General features: G+C 44.3%; 1 protein-coding gene across 4 annotated transcripts in view; it reads right to left on the bottom strand.

The window, feature by feature from the left end:
• Positions 1 to 20,209, bottom strand: part of DPP9 (dipeptidyl peptidase 9) — a 56,549-nt gene that overhangs the window by 22,812 nt on the left and 13,528 nt on the right. For all 4 annotated transcript variants that reach the window (XM_070944557.1, XM_070944563.1, XM_070944562.1 and 1 more), the window contains exons 4-12: positions 19,247 to 19,359; positions 17,857 to 18,030; positions 16,061 to 16,229; positions 12,420 to 12,533; positions 10,919 to 11,047; positions 9,297 to 9,358; positions 8,050 to 8,150; positions 6,273 to 6,450; positions 3,982 to 4,147 (exon numbers count right to left, since the gene is read on the bottom strand). In XM_070944557.1, the coding sequence (XP_070800658.1) occupies positions 3,982 to 4,147; positions 6,273 to 6,450; positions 8,050 to 8,150; positions 9,297 to 9,358; positions 10,919 to 11,047; positions 12,420 to 12,533; positions 16,061 to 16,229; positions 17,857 to 18,030; positions 19,247 to 19,359 (1,206 nt within the window). The remainder of the gene's footprint in view (positions 1 to 3,981; positions 4,148 to 6,272; positions 6,451 to 8,049; positions 8,151 to 9,296; positions 9,359 to 10,918; positions 11,048 to 12,419; positions 12,534 to 16,060; positions 16,230 to 17,856; positions 18,031 to 19,246; positions 19,360 to 20,209) is intronic.

Raw genomic sequence — 20,209 nt, 5'->3', positions numbered from 1 at the left:
CACTTCCCGTTTCTGAAAGGAGAAATTCTTGGTGCTCCCTGAGCTTGATTATTTTCCTGCAGACGTTTCCTGACCCAGCTAGGTAACATCATCAGTGCTAGAAAAGAGTGGGATTGGCTCTCTGTTTGTACACAAGTGGCTTGCCCTGTCAGTGTTGGGGAGTGTGTGGATTTCTCATTAGCAGTTCCTCGATTAGGCTGCTGTTTACTATTTGACGGTCTGAGCTGGTGGTGCATATATGTCAACCCTGAAGCTGACCTGACTGAAGCCATTTTTGACCGCTTCGGTGTTGCCATACCGGAGCTGAGGGATAGGGAGGGGGGGATTTGAGATAGAGGGGGATTCTGTAGTCAAAACAAAATACTTTCTCTTGGGAGCCAAGGACTTTCTCACACCTGGTCAGAGGAAGGCAGAGTGATGCCACCTGCCTGCCAGTCCACACCGTGATTGGACCATGCGACGGATTGTTTTGAGAAAGTAGAAAAACTTTTACTTTTAATTCGGTGAAAGCTGCGGGAGACTTCAGAGTCGGTTTTCACCAGATATGTGCCAATATAATTCCAATAAAATTGTTCTTTGAGGAATCTACCTGCCTCGGAGTTTTGTTCCGAGGTTCCAAGGTTCCAAGTAATAAAACTTTATTACTTGGAACCTTGACAATATAGAGAGCAAACACCACAATCCCCTCATAGCACTGATCATGTTACCTAGTTGGGTGATGAAATGTCTGCAAGGAAACAGCCAAGCTCACAGAGCAGCAGAGATCCCACAGTTGTCATTGTGGTCCTGCACCTTTCCTTCTCCTCCACTCCACAAACCCCGCTCCCTTCTAACACTGATGATGTTACATACTTGGGTCGTGAAACATCTGTAAGAAAGCAACCAACCTCAAGGAGCATCAAGGACCCCCGTCTTCCTCCTCTTCTCCACAAAACCCCTTTGCCTTCTAGCACTGATGACGTTACAGAGTTGGGTGGTGAAACGTTTGCAGGAAAACCACCAAGCTCAGGGGACATATCAAGGACCCTTCATCTCAACCCGGAGCTACAAATATTCTCCTTTTTCTGAAAGTCTCAGGAGGGGGATAGCTGTTCTGACCTAGGCGTCACCAAATCACGAAACAGACTCCTTATCCCCCCCCCCCCAAAAAAAACCTTTTTATTTGGCTAATGTGAATTCCTAGCATTCACATCCAGCAAAGTCCCGGCAAACAGTCTTTCAAGGGTGAATTGCAACTACAGACCTTATCAGTCTTTGGATAGTTGCTAGTCCGATAGCTTCCAGGCGCAACTGCTGTACAATGAAATGCTTGGCAAGGGGTCTCAGTGAGGCACAGACTCAGATAAGCAAATCTTCACACTATTAATAAACTAATTGTCTCCTGCAAACACCGCTGCCCTTTTGGTCCTATTTATTTATTTTATTTATTTAGATTTGATTTGATTTCTATACCGCCCTACTCCCGAAGGACTCAGGGCGGTGCACAGTCAAACAATAAAATACATACATACAAAATTTAAAAGTGGAATTAAAATCAAATTAAATAGTTTTGGCCCAGACAAATTAAAACCCCAATCAATTTAAAACCAATTTTAAAATTTGAATATATAAAATACTAAAAAATATTAAAAATTAAAAATCTTTTATAAAAGAGGGAGAAAATTAGGCCAGACCAGCCTGGTGAAATAAAGAAGTCTTTAAAGCGCGGTGGAAGGTGCACAGATCCGGGATCCTCCGTATCTCTGGGGGGAGCTCGTTCCAGATAGTAGGTGCCCCCACAGAGAAGGCTTTTCCTTTATTCCCTATGGGAGGGGCCATTCAACGTCCCCTTGTGCCTTTACTCCGAAGTCGACCTGCTCCTTAATTGTTCCCTTCTCCTGACAGCTCTGCGCATGCGCACATCGGTAACAGGTTCAGCTGTTCTTCTGCCCCACTTATCTCCGACTCCAAAGGTAGCTGTTAACTGTTGGACGGCCATGGCCCCCTCTCTGCCTCCGATGTAGAGCCCTCATCAGAGCCTTCCCCAGACTCCAGGACTGGCCCATGTTCCTCCCCAACCTCCTCACTGTCCTGAGTCTGCTGGCCAGCTCTGCTGGCCGCTGGCGGGACACAACACTAGCAAGAAGAAACCTCGTGAGCTAGAAAGAGACAACAAACACCGATCGAGAAGTATTTCCGCCAGATCACAACATTCATGCAATCCCAGAAAGAGGAGTTTGCAAGTGCGCGTTTTGCAACAGTGCTGGCAAAACATCTTCACATTGTTGTTTTCTCGTTCTCAACTGGTGCTATTTTGCTTGCCACTTTTAAAAAACTGTACTTAATGGCTTTTATTGTTGTTAAATGACTGGTCAGTTAGTGACTGTTTGAAGTTATTATGGACAGTGTGGATTTGATTTAAATCGAGTTGATTTAAATCACAATTTAAATCATGATTTAAATCACTAGTAAAAAGGCTTGATTTAAATCAACTCAATTTAAATCATAATTTTTAAAGAGCAACTGTCATCTCTGCTACTCCTTTGACCCACTGTTGACTCACCGATAGTCCCAGGGTTGCAGAATATACAGCCTCATGCTACATAACTAAGCTCCATTTCATGCTGAATAAACTAAATTATTTATGTATCTTAAATAGAAAACTATCTTACGATAGATTTTTATCCCAAGTTTTTTATTAAAATAAATTCGATAAAAATAAAAAAAATCCGATTTAAATCAAAAAAATCTGTTTTGATTTTTTTAAAAAAATCATTGATTTTTATCCACCCTGATTATGGACACACACATCAAAAAATGTACTTTTCAGTTTCAATCAGACTAGAGCCGGAAGGAACCTTGGAGGTCTTCTAGTCCAACCCCTCGCAATTCCAAAATTTCAACGGCCACACAACTCCCCGCATTGTCACAAGATTGTATTTTAGGTGCTTGGCAACAGGCTTACATTTACAGCCATTTGCAACATCCCGTAGTCGCATGACAGGATTTTTGGCACTTTTTTTTCCAGCAAAAAATGCCTATTGGGTATAATGGATTCGTTTTACATTCACTTAATGACTGCCACAAAAATTTGTAAAATCAGGCAGTCATGTGGTGACTCAATAAATGACCACAATTCTAAGTTCAATTAAGAGTTGTAAGTAGAGTAATGCATATGTGTGTGTATGTGTATATGTTAAGTATGTATGTACCATATTTTTCGGAGTATAAGTCGCAGCTTAGTTTTTGGGGAGAAAAATAGGGGGGGAAAAATCTGCCTACCAGGTATTCATCTGGCTAGTGTCCTTAGTCTGGTCGGCTTCAGCACATTAGTTTGCTGGTTTTTTTATCCCCTGCTTGGGGATAAAAAACAGCTTCTAAGGCACAGCTGAGAGGAAGCAGCAATGAGAAAAGCAGGCAAAGCACGGAGGGAGATCGCTTCACTCCTAGTTAGGGCCTAGTTAGGGCTGGAAAAAAGCTTCAAAAAAGCTACATTCGGAGTATAAGACGCACCCAAATTTTCAGCCTCTTTTAGGGGGTAAAAAGGTGCGTCTTATACTTTGAAAAATACGGTATATACATACACAAAATGTTCAGCATCTATTGAAACCAATTTGTTAAAAAAAAACACAAGCAAGCAATGAAAAAAAACCCCACTTCTTTCAATGAGCCAATGTAAACAAAGCTTTGTAAGGAAGTGATGGTATATTAAAATATTCAAGACTGGGATCAGTGCTCTTTGAGCTTGGTTATTTTCTTACAGACATTTCATTACCCAACTAGATAACATCATCAGTGCTACAAGGGAGTGGGATTTGCAGGGAGGAAGAGGAGGAGAGGACTGTGGGGTCCTTGGTGCTCTCTGAGCTTGGTCATTTTCTTGCAGACGTTTCGTGACCCAACTAGGAAATACCATCAGTACTAGAAAGGAGTGGGATGTTCATCCTTTCCACATCCCAAGAATTACATGCGAAGGAAGGTCCAAGCGCTTCCAGCTCTCACCTTTGCTAGGCACGTACGGCTGAGTCCAGTCGTACATCTTGCGCTGCAGGATGGCTGTGACTCTGTACAGGTGGCAGAAGCCCGTCCTGCATTCATTCGCCCGGAGAAAAGTCAGCTCGTCCTCTTTCTCCTCTGACTGGGCGAAAGGGTAGAAGATGTCGTGGACCTGCCCGGGGAGACAAAAACGGCAGAAGGTGCTGAGTACCATCTGTTTAAACATGCCGTGATTGGGAGGAGGAGGGCAACAGTTGTTGGGTGAGCTTTGCCCCGTATTACGACCTATCTTGCCATTGTTGTTCAGCGAACCAGTGCAGTTGTTAAGTGAGTTACATGGTTGTTGAGTGAATCCGGCTTCACACGTCTTCTCAAGATGGGGATCCCAGAGGTGCTTTTTTTTCAGGAGGCAACTGGTTTTTACTTGTTTTTTCTTTTGAAGACGTTTCGCTTCTCCTCCAAGAAGCTTCTTCAGCTCTGACTGGATGGTGGGGAACGGAAGGATTTGTACTCCTTGCAGACAGCTGCACATTTCCATCCTTTCAGAGGGTCGCTGAGGCAACTTGGAGGTTTCTCTCTGTCCTCAGGGTCACCTGAGTGGTGCTCCTGGTTCCTGTGGTCTGCAATTTTTTCCTTCTGGAAATCCATTCCTACTCCCACACCATTCCCTGAGGAAACAGATAAACCTCCAAGTGGCCTCAACGAACCTCTAAAACAGTGTTCTCAACCTGTGGGTCGCGACCCCTTTGGGGGGTCAAACGACCCTTTCACAGGGGTCGCCTAAGACCATTGGAAAACACATATTTTCAGTGGTTTTAGGAATAATTTTATGGTTGGGGGGTCACAACATGAGGAACTGTATTAAAGGGTCGCGGCATTAGGAAGGTTGAGAACCACTGCTCTAAAACAATGATGTCAAACTCAAGGCCCACGGCCCGGATCCGGCCCATGGGGTGCTTAAACCTGGCCCGTGCCATGTTTTTGGCCTGGATGGCCCCCTGTTCCACCCTGCCAGCCAAAACGGGGTGCGGGGGGCCCGCATGTGGTGCTGCAGGAGCCCTCCGTCCCGTATTGTCTCCCCCCCACCCATCCCCACCCTGGCGGCCGGCCCGCAGAGAACCACAATGCTGGTCCAGCCCTTGAAGAAATCCAGTTTGACACTCCTTCTCTAAAAGGATGCAGACGACCAGCTGTCTGGGAGGAATGGTGTGGGAGTAGGAATGGATTTCCAGAGGGAAGAAACTGCAGACTACAGGAACCAGGAGCACCACTGTAACGTTCTCTACATGGGGCTCCCCTTGAGGAGCACCCGGAGGCTCCAACTGGCGCAGAGTGCGGCCGTACGGGTGGTTATGGGAGCAACATGGCGCTCCCGTGAGACACCTCTCCTGCACGAGCTGCACTGGCTCCCGGTGGTCTTCTGTGTGCGCTTCAAGGTTTTGGTCACCACCTTTAGAGCGCTCCATGGCTTAGGACCTGGTTATCTACGGGACCGCCTGCTGCCACCAGTAGCCTCCCACCGGCCAGTACGCTCCCATAGAGAGGGGCTCCTCCAGGTGCCGTTGGCCAAACAATGTCGACTGGCGGCCTCCAGGGGGAGGGCCTTCTCTGTGGGGGCACCCACTATCTGGAATGAGCTCCCCCCCCTCCCGGAGATACGGAGGATCCTGGATCTGCGCACCTTCCGCCGCGCTCTCAAGATCTTTTTATTCCATCAGGCTGGCCTGGCCTAATTTTCTCCCCTTTTTTAAAATTCTTTTAAATCGAAAGTTTAATCTGTTTTAAATTATTGGGATTTTTAATTGTCTCGGGCTAAATTATTTAATCTGGTTTTAATTATGTTTCTAACTTTTGTATCTATGTATTTTATTCTGTGCCTGTTCACCGCCCTGTGTCTTTCGGGATTAGGGCGGTATAAAAATTTAATAAAAACAAAAACAAAACAAAAACAAAAACAAACAAAACACTCAGGTGACCCTGAGAACACAGAAAAACCTCCAAGTGGCCTCAACGACTCTCTGAAAGGATGCAAATGACCAGCTGTCTGCAAGGAGTACAAATCCTTCCATTCCCCACCATCCAATTAGAGCTGAAGAAGCTTCTTGGAGGAGAAGCGAAACGTCTTCAAAAGGAAAAACAAGAAAGTCCAGTTGCCTCCTGAAAGAAAGCACCATTGGGACAACTGTGACCTGGGATGACTGAGAATCTCTACAGGCAAGAATGGGGAGCATGAGAAAATCTGGGGGAGGGGAGGGGATTATAAGTGAGAAAAGGCCCCATATCTGAGCCCGCCTTACGTTGATCCAGACATTGGTGACTTCTTCGTAGACGATGAAGGGATGGGTGTCCTCGGGCACGGCTTTGGCAAATTCCAGGCGCTGTTCCTCGTTTTCCGGTACCGGGATGAAGAGGGCGGGAGGGAAGAGGACTAGCTGGAGCTGCTGCTGAGGTCTGTCGAGGAACATGGCCCATGCGCTGCGGGGAAGAGGGAAAAGGAGGGAAAAGAGCCTTGGTGGCACAGCAGACTATAGCACCAGCTGCCTGCAATTACTGCAAGTTCAAATCTCACCAGGCTCAAGGTTGACTCAGCCTTCCATCCTTCTGAGGTAGGTAAAATGAGGACCCAGTTTGTGGGGGCAATATGCTGACTTTGTATTAAAAAAAAAAAGAACACCGCTTCGGGGGGCCAAAAGCCCTACTAAGCAGGTATATACAAAAGTATGAAGGCTATTGCTTAACGCATTGTAAGCCGTCCTGAGTCTCCGGAGAAGGGGGGCATATAAATCGAACCAATCAATCAATCAATCAATCAATCAATCAATAAATAAATAAATAAAGGAAAGGTTGTGAGCAGGAAAAACCAATGGGAGCAATTGCACGCCGATCCTTAGGAGCACGGCCGAGGAATGCCGTGAACCATGGGAGCCTCCAAATGTGGCAACTTTTAAGGTTTTGTGGACTTCAACTCCCAGAATTCTGGGAGTTGAAGTCCACAGGCCTCAAAGTTGACAAATTTGGGGATCCTTGTCATAAACTGAACTCAGGGTTTACGTCTCAAATTCCTCTGGCACAGCTTTTCCCATTTTTTTTTTTTTAAAATTCAACTTTCCGCATCTTTAATCACTAGCATCTGAAATTCAAAAGGCAGGCAGCTTGGGAGCAGGGCAGGACGGAGCAGCCACAGATGTCGGGAAACCATGATCCAGACACCCAAAATGTTGATGAAGGAGGATATTTGTAGCTCAGGGTGTCAGCACTTCAAGCTGCATTTACTCTAGTGCTGACATAAGAAGGAGAAGCGGAGGCATCTGGAAAGGGACGTTTGACTTTTCACCTACTTATTTTCCCTGGAGATAATATCCCCTAGGAGATGGACGGGAGGGGGGAAATTCCTTTGAGCTGGAGCAGTAGATTAGGGGTAGAGTGACTTGGAAGATGGCCAATGAGTGTAGAGGAGTGGGGAAAGGAAAAGGAGGGGTTTGGGTCAGGAAGTCAGTGTTAGCTATGATGGAGTCAGAGTTAGAATGTCGTGCTTAATAAATGGAAGTTTTTCATCAAAGACTTTGTTTGAAATGCAATTTATTTGAGACGACCTCGAAATCTGACACAGGGTTGAAATGAGGGGTCCTTGGTACTCTGAGCTTGATGGTTTTCTTGCAGATGTCTCATTACTCAACTAGGTAACATCATCAGTGATAGAAGGGAATGGGGTGTATGGAGAGGAGGAGGAGGAGGAGGAAGAGGAGGAAGAAAGAGAAGAGGAAGTAGAGGAGGAAGAAGGAGAAGAGGAAGAGGACGAAGAAGAAGACAACAAGGACTGTGGGGTCTTTGATGCTTTCTGAGCTTGATGGTTTTCTTGTAGACATTTCATTACCCAATTAGGTAACATTATCAGTGCTTCTCCTCTTATTACCCTAGTTTAGATAATGAAACATCTGCAAAAAAAAAAAAAAACCCACCAAACTCACAGAGGAACCAAGGACCCCCTTACTCAGATATTGATCGAAATACACAAATACTCTAACCTGGGATAAGGTAGCAAGCTGTCTCCATCTCAACTACAAAGATACTTACTATTTGCCATCTCGGGTCCAACCTGCTCGCGCAATATACTCCACGTTGGGGAACATGGTAGCAAAGGGGTGGACCAGCTCCATGTCGCTGGCATGAACGATCTGCAAATATTCAGGGAGGGGGAGGGGAGGTTGAAAATGTAACCGGAGAAAGTTATGGATATCGCAAAAAGTACACATCTTTGCCAAGAAAGTTATCACCAAAGCAGAAACAACATGCCCACTTCCACCGGGGTTGGGTAGCTTCTATAAATCCAACTTAATTAAATGACCAATTCAAGCAAATTACTTAATATTTTTTTTAAAAATTAAAACAATAACTTCCTTTTCATTCCTTCATTGATGAAGGCACTTTTGTTTTTATTTGGTTATTATTTTACGAAGTCGCTTTTATAAGCCATCCAACTCCATAACTACTTCGGGTGACACAAAATATACAATTAAAAGCATACGCAATTAAAATAATAAAGGCAGGACGCAAATGAATACATTCCAACCACGAAAAGAAAACCCAATACAGTAAAAAGAACATCTAGAGAAAACAATTGCCATCATCATCCGGATAGTTGTAGTTAATTTTATTTAATGATTTAATTTTTTTTTAAAAAAAAGGAAGATAGAAGATTTGCCCAAAGAAATTAACCAAATAAGATCTGAGGTTGTTTTGGTGTTTTGTTTTTTTAAATTTTAAATGACACAAGCAGAGTTACAGCCCCAATTTTCTCCCTAAAACACACTGAAATAGGCAGGGGGAGAAGCCAGGATGCAAGATTCAATATTAATCAACATTCCCCAAAAGCCACTAAGAAAGGGACTTGGTGGGCGTGGCAGGGGAAGGATACTGTAAAATCTCCATTCCGTCCCCACTCCAGGGGAAGGTTATTGCAAAATCCCCATTCCCTCCCGATCAGCTGGGACTTGGGAGGCAGAGAATAGATGGGGGCAGGGCCAGTCAGAATTTTTACTACCGGTTCTCTGAACTACTCAAAATTTCCACTATCGGTTCTCCAGAACTGGTCAGAACCAGCTGAAACCCACCTCTGTCCAGTATGGTATAAAAGGCTTCCTTCCTTGGCTAAGGAGCTGGACTAGAAGACCTCCAAGGTCCCTTCCAGCCCTATTTTGACTCTATGATTCTCTGTCCTAGTCTCTATTTTTTAAAGAGTTGGTTGGAAAAAGTCAAGCAGGGCCTAAGATAAAGCGTAAAAATCAAAGCTTCCGTATCGGAGCCAAACAGGTTATACTCACCTTTCCTTGGCTGTCGGTTTGAAACTCTGCCAGCTTTAACGAGATTTTGGGATTTTTGCTGCCTGAAATGGAGATATAATAAAGAGATGCAAAATATAGTGATTTGAAGCTTTGACATCTGCATTTAGGTGGGGGGGGGGGGTTTCCCCCATCAAGGGAGAAAAAAAAAAGGTCTACTCACTTAGATTAATTTCTTTGCACCTGACAAGGGGGCCCCTAAGTAGATAATCCAATTTTATCCACAATCCTATCTGGTGCACAATATGATGCCTTAACTGTATGCTCCTCCCTCCTCACAGTGCTCATTTAAGGATATCACGTCCCACCATGGAAAAGCCATGATTAAAGATAAAGGTTCCCCTTGCACATATGTGCTAGTCGTGACCGACTCTAGGGGGCGGTGCTCATCTCCGTTTCAAAGCCGAAGAGCCAGCGCTGTCCGAAGACGTCTCCGTGATCATGTGGCCGGCATGACTCAACGCCGAAGGCACATGGAACGCTGTTACCTTCCCACCAAAAGTGGTCCCTATTTTTCTACTTGCATTTTTTACGTGCTTTCGAACTGCTAGGTTGGCAGAAGCTGGGACAAGGAACGGGAGCTCATCCCGCTACGCGGCACTAGGGATTCAAACTACTGAACTGCCAACCTTCCGATTGACAAGCTCAGCGTCTTAGGCACTGAGCCACCCTGTCCCTATAAGCCATGATTAGATTACTCCAAATTGGTGAGGGTCACAAAGGCATAAAAGCCTGTTAAAATAGCACTTAGCTGCCAGCTGCCTGCAATTACTGCGAGTTCAATTCTCACCAGGCTCAAGGTTGACTCAGCCTTCCATCCTTTCGAGGTAGGTAAAATGAGGACCCGGTTTGTGGGGGCAATAAGCTGACTTTGTATAAAAAAGAACACTGCTGGGGGGGGGGGGGGGGGCGAAAGCCCTACTAAGCAGGTATATACAAAAGTATGAAGGCTATTGCTTAATGCATTGTAAGCCGCCCTGAGTCTCCGGAGAAGGGCGGCATATATAAATCGAACTAATAAATAAATAACAAAAAAGATGTTGAGGCTCTAGAAATATTTCAGACACCCACAAGCAGATTAGGGGATTGGAGGCTAAACTCTATGATGAATGGTTGCAGGAACTAGGTATGTCAACTCTATCCAAGAAAAAAATTAAGGATGACATGATAGAAAATGTTCCAACATTTGAGGGGCTGCCCCAAAGAAGAGGGGGGTCAACCTGTTCTCCAAAGCACCTGAAGGCAGGACAAGAAGCAAAGGATGGAAACTAATCAAGGAGAGAAGCAACCCGGAATTAAGGAGAAGCTTCCTAATAGGTAGAATAATTAATCAGTGGAATAAGTTGCTTCCAGAAATTGTGAATGCTACAACACTGGAGGTTTTGAAGAAGAGACTGGACAACCATTTGTCTGAAATGATATAAGTCTCCTGTTTGAGCAGGGGGTTGGACTAGAAGATCTCCAAGGTCCCTTCTGACTCTTTTATTCTATGTTCTATATGTCAGCCTGCATACAGACTGCATGTGGACATATAGACGTCCCTTCCAGTTCTGTTAGGCTTAACTATAACTTTCTTCTCCTTCCATCCATCATCCCCCACTGACCTGTTCTGGGATACCGGTATGTGTCCGTTTTCCTTTCTTCCAGGGCCGGTGAAGGGACGTGAATCACCTCCACCTCAGATTCATCGACTTCCTCGTACAGAATTCGCAATGTCTTCCAGCCTTCCGGTCCTAAATGGAAATCAGGCAAGTAGGAGGATTAGGAGGAAGGTTATTAGATAAGGGAAAATATAAAGTTTATTGTCATTTTCTCTGGGTACACAATGGCACATATTAAAATGAAAATACAATGCCTGCTCTCAAACTATATAGACATACACATGCCCATATACATATTACCTATATATACATTTAGATACATCTGGTGTGCATGTGTATACAAATACATACATAGAAACACAAGATGTATATACATCTTGTACATACACACACACACAGGGACCCAGATTAGAAGAGAAGATGATTGGAAATGATGATAAAATTGTGAAATATAAAATGAAAAGAAGTTTAAATGAAATGGAAGATAGTTTTATGATTGGATATGATGATATAAATTGTGAAATATAAAATGATTTATTTAGAAGGGATTTATTTAGAAGGTGAAACGGAAATTTGAGTGAAATTGAAATGGAATAAGGTATTTTTATTTTAAAAAGATGAGGTGGGAAGCAAATTTGAAGAAATATATTGTTAAAATGGTAAAATGATTAATACGGAAATAAGACATGATAACCTGGCCCATCTTTAGAAAACAATGGAGATTAAGAAATAAGTGTGAAATATTAAAAAAAAAGGATTGTGTGTAAATTAAAGGGTTTCAATAGAATAAAGAAATATTGAAAAAGATACGTGATAAAGGGAGAAATAAAAGAATGATATGAAATAAGATTAAGATTAGGAGGTTAGGGCGGATGGTAATATTGATTATATATTAAATATAAAATCGAGATGAAAAAGGGAAAAGTAGAAAAGGAATATACAATGGCAGATATTGAAATACACTGCTCAAAAAAAATCAAGGGAACACAAGCAGAAGACATCCGAGATCTGAATGAATGAAATAGCCTTATTAAATACTTTGTTCGTTACATACAGTAGTTTATACACTGCTCAAACAACTAAAGGGAACACAAAACTACTGTATGTAATGAACAAAGTATTTAATAAGGCTATTTCATTCATTCTGATCTCGGATTTCTTCTGCTTGGGTTCCCTCTATTTTTTTGAGCAGTGTATATAAATCAAATTTGGGGAAAATAAGGTGTATGAATTTTGACTCGGTCAATACTCTATTCAGAAAAAATGTATGTGTGTCTTAAAAAAAATAAAAAAAATGTACAAAAGAAAAACAAAAAGGACCCAGATTATTGGGGGCAAGAGGCACTGTAACCTTGAATGGTCATTAAACGAACCGTTGTAAATCGAGGAATACCTGTACAGCCCTACCAGGTGGCTTTGACACGTGGTTGTGGGGATCATTCAGATCTTAATTCAGTGGTGAGAAGAAAGCAGCTGCTTGGAGGGGGCAGCCTGGACCACGTACCTTCTTGGCAAGACGTTGGACACCACCAGTACCCCGTAAAGCGATCAAATTCTTCTTGGATGACGAAAGTGGCCACACCGGCTGACTTGGGATCGTCTAGCACGCTGGATAAACCTGGGGAAAAAAATAACTGTGAGGCTCCTTAGATCAAGTGCCTTAAAACCCTCAACTAGGTTAAGCTACCCAAATATTGTTGCCTCCTAGAGGTAGTCCTCAAATTACAGCAATCTCCTCTGATATCAAAGGCAGGCGGCTGTTAAGTGAGGTCTGCTCCATTTTATGACCTTCCTAGGAACAGGTGTTAACGGCATCCGTAAGGTTAAGCGAGTAACGCCGTTGTTAAGTGAATCTGGCTTCGCCATTGACTTTTTGCTGGTCAAAAGGCGAGCCCAGGACCCCGGGATGCTGCCAACGTCGTAAATACGTGTCAGTTGTCAAAGCGTCTGAATTTTGATCGTGCGACTATGGGGATATTGCAACGGTCCTTAAGAGTGAGAAAGAGTCCTAAACCACTGTTTTCAGTGCCGTTCTTAACTTCAAATGGTCACTAAATGAACTGTCGTTGGCTCGAGGACCACCTGTGTTTATTCAGAGATTATGGGAGCCCTGGGAAAGAGTGCACCAAAGCTTCAAACCATGTCTCAGAATCATAAGAATTTGCTATTTACCGAGGAAATAAAATATTTAATCTTACACATTATAACAGCGGCCCGTATGGTATATGCACAAAATTGGAAAAAAGAAAATATACCAACAGAAGAAGAGTTGATAAAAAAAATCTTAGAATGTGCCGAGATGGATAAATTAACAAAAGAGCTTAAAGAAAAAGAGGATACAGAGTATTATATAATCTGGCACAAATGGTATAAGTGGCTGGAGGATAGGAATAGGAATAACGGAGAAGAAAAATAGGGGTGAAATGTAAAAAAGGAAATGATTATGTCAACGTATAGAAAATATAAAGTTAATAGGGGTCTTAATAAATACACTGTAATTAAAAGAGAGGGGACAAGAAGAAACTGGAATAATCTAAAGGGAAAAGGGAGAAAATGTAAATACTAGAAGATCATCACGAAATAGCTGTTAAGAGAGTATATATATATATATATATATATATATATATATATATATATATATATATATATATATGTAGGTCTTGGTTATTCGGGTCTTCTCCCACGTAAAATTGGAAGTGTCTTGGCGACGTTTCGACGAAGTCTCATTCGTCATCTTCAGGCTGGTGTTGTCGGCTTCGTGCTTCCAGGAGCAATGTGAGATCGCAGCTGTCACATTGCTCCTGGAAGCACGAAGCCGAGAACACCAGCCTGAAGATGACGAATGAGACTTCGTCGAAACGTCGCCAAGACACTTCCAATTTTACGTGGGAGAAGACCCGAATAACCAAAGACCTACATACAAACACCCGCGAAAACCTGAGAAAACAAATATATATATATGTAAATGTATGTCTTGTAATGTCATTTTATGTTATAATAATAATTAAAAAAAAGAATTTGCTATTTAAGCGGCTGTTGTGTCATGTTGTATTGTTGTTGGTCATTCCCAGCTACCCATCGGCTCAGCTTGAGAGATTGTATGCACTTTTGACATACGGGCAGCAGTGGGTTTCACTAGTTTGCTGTGCGCGTACATGCCCGCTTTGCGCATATGCCTTCCCACGCATGCAACCGGCCTCAAAAACATCCCTAAATAAGACGACATAGAGCCAGGGCGGAAGGGGGGGGCAGCCCCACCCGCGATCTCCGCTACCGGTTCACACAAACTGGTACGAACCAGCAGAATACCACCTCTACATGCAGGTAATCTACTCTGCAGTGCATCTCAGTTGGAAAGTAAACCCAGGTTCAGTGTGAACGTTAGCCATGAGGTCCCACCTACAGGTCAGATAAAAGTCTCAAAGGGATACAGTACTTAAAAGGGAGGAAGAACCAAAATTGTCCTTTTGTTTTGGAGGGGTGCATGTAAACAAGGTATTTAATTCGTACACACCTTCACAAAGCGTGCCTCGGTCCTCTGTCTCTGGCGCAGAAAAGCTTCCCCTTCCCCTTTAGCAATCAATCAAATCTCTCACAATCTTTCTCTCAATCCGTATTCTATCATCTAACCTCTAATTCCTTTATCTATGCATCTCTATGCAATCATCTCTATCCATCTAGCCCCGTGATGGCGAACCTATGGCACACGTGCCATATCAGTGGGCATGCCAGCTCAGCTCTGGCACACATGCACGTGCCAGCTGGCTGATTTTTGGACTTTCTGGGCCCACCAGAAGTAGGGAAACAGGCTGTTTCCTGCCTCCAGAGGGCCTCGGGCGGGGAGGGGGGGGGTGTTTTTCTTTCTCACCTGGCTCCAGACCCTTTCTATGCATCTGGGGAGGGCGAAAACAGCCTTCCCCACCCGCTCGGAGGCCCAAAACGGCCCGTTTCTCAACTTCCGGTTGGACAGGAAGTGACATTTTTTGCTGTCCTCAGCCTCCTGAGACTCCTACAGAGGCGCATAGAATTATGGGTGTGGGCACACGCGCGCACGAACCTCTCCCGCCCCCCCCCGGCACGCGATGGCGAAAAGGTTAGCTATCACTGATCTAGCCAATCAACCATCCATCCATCCACCTATCTCTGTCTATCTGCCCATCCATCCATCCTGATTTTAATTCCTTTATTACTTTATAATAATTCAAAGTGGCACACATACTTTCCACCTTTTATTTTCCCTACAACAACAATCTTGTGAGGTGGGCTGGGCTGAGAGAAAGGGACTGGCCCAAAGTCACTCAGCCAGCTTTCATAACCAAGGCAGGACTAGAATTCACTGACTCCTGGTGATTGGCCCAAAGTCACCCAGTCAGATTTCATGTCTAAGGCGGGACTAGAACTCACTGTTTCCTTTTTTTTTTTTTTTTATTGCAAAAGTTTTACAATTACATTTTCACCCCTTTTTTTCACCCCCCCCACCTCCCTCCCCAAACTTCCCGTCCTCCCTAACCCTCCCTAATCCTCCCCCCCCAGACTTCCCTATTATGTACTCATAACTAATAACACTGATATATAAACCTGAACCCATCCCTCCCCCTATATAATTTTTCCTCTTTTTCTCTTTACATTAAGATATTTCTAATACATTATTTTCAAATAAAAGCTATTAGAACTCACTGTTTCCTGATGATTGGCCCAAAGTCACCCAGCCGGATTTCATGTCTAAGGTGGGACTAGAACTCAGTCTCCTGGTGATTGGCCCAAAGTCATCCAGCCAGCTTTTATAACTAAGGCAGGACTAGAACTCACCGTCTCCTGGTGATTGGCCCAAAGTCACCCAGTCAGATTTCACGCCTAAGACAGTACTAGAACTCACCTGCTCCTGTTTTTAGCCTGGTGCCTTAACCACTAGACCAAATTGGCACTCTTATATTATGGGCATACTTTATATTGTTCCTTATAAATTGTTGTTAGTTATGTATGGATCTATACACATTTCCTAAATAAATAAAACAATCCCCGGAAGGCTTCAGAGAAACAAGAAGCCATCCGGTGTGAACTATTTTTGCGCATCCACGCACTGAAACCAAAGCTTCCGTTGCCTTCCGGGCGTGGGAACATCCCTCCAAGGCCTGGACAGCGTACCTTTCTGGCAGAAAGTCAGGCGCCGTTCTTCCCCCGTCTCGATGTTCGCCACCCACAGGTCGTTGTTGTTGATGAACGAGAAGAAGGAAGGGTCTGCTGAGCAGATTTTGGGGTCCATCCTGGGTCCCGAGCATTGCGTCTGGATTTCCAGCGGCTTCATAGGAGAGACCTGGAGCCGAATAAATTGCCTTTTTAACTGATCATTTATAGATACTCCTGAACTTACAACCATTTGTTTAACGGCTGTTGTTATAAAGAGTGTCTTTTTTATGACTGGTCGTCGCATTTACAATGATTAGAGCATCCCCCCGGTCACATGATCATCAACATTCGGGCACTTTGCAATAAGATTTTCAAGAGCTGTGGTGGCGCAATGGTTAGAATGCAGCATTGCAGGCTAATTCTGCCAACTGCCAGAAATTCAATCCTGATTGGCTCAAGGTTGAGTCAGCCTTCTATCCTTCTGAGGTCGGTAAAATGAGGACCCAGATTGTTGGGGGCAAATATGCTGACTCTGCTTAGAGAGGGCTGTAAAGCACTGTAAAGCGGTATATCTTTCCTTCCTTCCTTCCTTCCTTCCTTCCTTCCTTCCTTCCTTCCTTCCTTCCTTCCTTCCTCCCTCCCTCCCTCCCTCCCTCCCTCCCTCCCAAGAGTCCTGGTGGCACAGTGGTAAGAATGCAGTTTGATTCTGACTGGCTCAAGGTTGACTCAGCCTTCCATCCTTCCGAGGTCAGCCTTCCTTTCCTTTCCTTTCCTTTCCTTTCCTTTCCTTTCCTTTCCTTTCCTTTCCTTTCCTTTCCTTTCCTTTCCTTTCCTTCTTTCCTTTCCTTTCCTTTCCTTCCCTTCCCTTCCCTTCCCTTCCCTTCCCTTCCCTTCCCTTCCCTTCCCTTCCCTTCCCTTCCCTTCCTCTCTCAAGAGTCCTGGTGGCACAGTGGTAAGAATGCAGCATTGCAGGTTGATTCTGCCCACTGCCAGGAGTTCAATCCTGACCGGCTCAAGATTGACTCAGCCTTCCATCCTTCCGAGGTCAGCCTTCCTTTCCTTTCCTTTCCTTTCCTTTCCTTTCCTTTCCTTTCCTTTCCTTTCCTTTCCTTTCCTTTCCTTTCCTTTCCTTTCCTTTCCTTTCCTTTCCTTCCCTTCCCTTCCCTTCCCTTCCCTTCCCTTCCTCTCTCAAGAGTCCTGGTGGCACAGTGGTAAGAATGCAGCATTGCAGGTTGATTCTGCCCACTGCCAGGAGTTCAATCCTGACCGGCTCAAGATTGACTCAGCCTTCCGTCCTTCCGAGGTCGGTAAAATGAGGACCCAAACTGTCGGGGCAATAGGCTGACTCTGTAAACTGCTTAGAGAGGTCTGTAAAATCACCGTAAAGTGGTATATAAGTCTCCTTCTTTCCTTCCTTCCTTCCTTCCTTCCTTCCTTCCTTCCTTCCTTCCTTCCTTCCTTCCTTCCTTCTTTCCTTCCTTCCTTCCTTCCTTCCTTCCTTCTTTCCCTCCCTCCCTCCCCTCCCCTCCCCTCCCCTTCCTCTCTCAAGAGTCCTGGTGGCACAGTGGTAAGAATGCAGCATTGCAGGTTGATTCTGCCCACTGCCAGGAGTTCGATCCTGACCGGCTCAAGATTGACTCAGCCTTCCGTCCTTCCGAGGTCGGTAAAATGAGGACCCAAACTGTCGGGGGCAAAATATGCTGACTCTGTAAACCGCTTAGAGAGAGAGAGAGAGGCTGTAAAATCCCCGTGAAGCGATATAGAAGTCTAAGGGCTGTTAAGGAAGGGAATATCCTGCCGGCGGAAACGCTCACCATGAAGCCATTTTGGCCTCCGTCTCGACAGTAGAAGAGGCTGTTGCTGGCCTGGAAGAGGAAGAGGCCGCTCTCTCGGTGGAAGTCGTAAGAGGTGATCCCGAAGACCCCGAGGCGCTTCCGTTCCCTCAGCAGCTCTTCCTCCCTGGAGTACATCCCGTGGTGTGGAGTCGCCTGGGGCGGAGAGAAAGAACCGGCAGGGTGAAGGAAAAGAGGCTTGACGTGGATTCAGAGAGGGCCAAGAAATTAAAGCATTTCCCTTTTAAATAAAGGACATTACAGGTAGTCCTCGCTTCACGACGGTCCTGTTTAGTGTCTTTTCCAAGTTGTTGCCTGGGTGAGAGGGAAAAAAACTGGTGGGATGAAGGAATGGGGGCTCTGGTGTGGATTCAGAGGGGCCCAAGCAATAAATGTATTTCCCTTTAAATAAAGGACAATACAGGCAGTCCTCACTTAATAACAGCCCTATTTAGCGACGATTCCAAGTTGTTGCCTGGGGCAGAAAGAAAGAATCGATGGGATGAAGGAATCCCTGGCGTGGATTCAGAGGGGCCCAATTAAAGCATTTCCCTTTCAAATAAAGGACATTACAGGTAGTCCTCACTTTGCGACGGTCTATTTAGTATCTTTTCCAAGTTGTTGCCTGGGTGAGAGGCAAAAAACCAGCAGGATGAAAGAATGGAGCCCTGGTGTGGATTCAGAGGGGCCCAAGAGATAAATGCATTTCCCTTTAAATAAAGGACAATACAGGTAGTCCTCACTTAACGATGGTCCTGATTAGTGACCACTCCAAGTTGTTGCCTGAATGAGAGGATAAGAACTGGTGGGACGAAGGAATGGGGCTCTGGTGTGGATTCAGGGGGGCCCAAGCAATAAATGTATTTCCCTGTAAGTAAAGGACAATCCAGGTAGTCCTCACTTAACAACAGCCGTATTTAGTGACTGTTCCAAGTTGTTGCCTGGACAAGATGGGAAAGAATTGATGGAATGAAAAAACGGAGGGCCTCCTGTGAATTTAGGGTGGCCACAAAAATATAAATTCCGTTTTCCTTTAAGTAAAGGACCGTACAGGTAGTCCTCACTTAACGATGGTCCTATTTAGCGACCACAGCTACAAAGTAATTTTCCCACAGTCACGTGATTTCCCTTTGCATGCTTGTTAAGCAGCTTCTGTTAAGCAGAGTCAATGGAGAAACCGATGTTTTGCTTAATGACCATGGAAAAAAGTAACATTGTTAAGTTTGCGAGTCACGTGATGCCTTGTTTAATGACTATGTTGCTTAGCAACGGAGTTGCAGATCCCAAAAGTGGTCGTTAAGCGAGGACTACCTGTGTCCAGAGTCCTGATTTGGCTGAAACACCCGAGGGCCACCCGCGCAGGTGTTCTCACCTGGAAATGATCCAGCATCTGCTTCCATGACAACAGCAGGAGGGCTTCCTTCCGTACCTTTTTGGGAATCTCCGAATATAGGAGAGAATTTTCCCGGCTTCCATACGGCATTCCTATTGAGGAAAGTCAGATTGACAGAAAAGAAGCCATTTATTTAAACTCATAGATGAGAAGTCAGTCACTTCCTGGCTCTTTGTAATTTCCCTTATTTATTTTATTTATTTATTTATTTTATTTTATTTATATACCGCCCTTCTCCCGAAGGACTCAGGGCGGTGAACAGCCATAATAAAAACAATGTACAAAAAATAGAATTTAAGAGCAGATTAAAATAATTAAATCATGGGCCAAATTTAAAACTCTCATTTTAAAACCAATTTTAAAACCCCATTAAGACCAAATTAAAATCATTTATCCCATCAGAGTGGCTTGCTGGAATAACAGGGTCTTCACTGCACGACGGAAGGCGCGGAGGTCGGGGATCCTTCTTATGTCCGGGGGCAATTCATTCCAGAGGGCAGGGGCCCCCACAGAGAAGGCTCTCCCTCTTAGAAGTTTAAACACTTGAAGTTTTTCTTTTTAAATTCTGTTTATTTATTTATTTATTTATTTATTTATTTATTTATTTATTTAATTTGTATACCGCCCTTCTCCCAGAAGGGACTCAGGGCGGTGAACAGCCAAAATTAAAAAACATACAAATGCAAAAGTTAAGATAATTAAAAGAATTAAATCATTGGCTACCCAAATTTAAAACCCCAAATCCATAAAATTTAAAATCCCAATTAAAAAACCATTTAGGCTAGGCTGGCTTGATGAAATAAAAACGTCTTCAGGGCCTTACGGAAGGTCCGGAGGTCCGGGATCAATCGTATTCCAGGAGGCAGCTCATTCCACAGGGCGGGTGCCCCCACAGAGAAGGCTCGCCCCCTGGGGGCCGCCAGCCGACATTGCCTGACCGAC

The sequence above is a fragment of the Pituophis catenifer genome, unplaced genomic scaffold (assembly GCF_029215685.1).
Source record: "Pituophis catenifer annectens isolate HBS135680 unplaced genomic scaffold, rPitCat1.0.hap2 SCAF_1, whole genome shotgun sequence".
Lineage (NCBI taxonomy): Eukaryota > Metazoa > Chordata > Lepidosauria > Squamata > Colubridae > Pituophis > Pituophis catenifer.
This window is presented reverse-complemented; position numbering and strand designations above follow the sequence as displayed.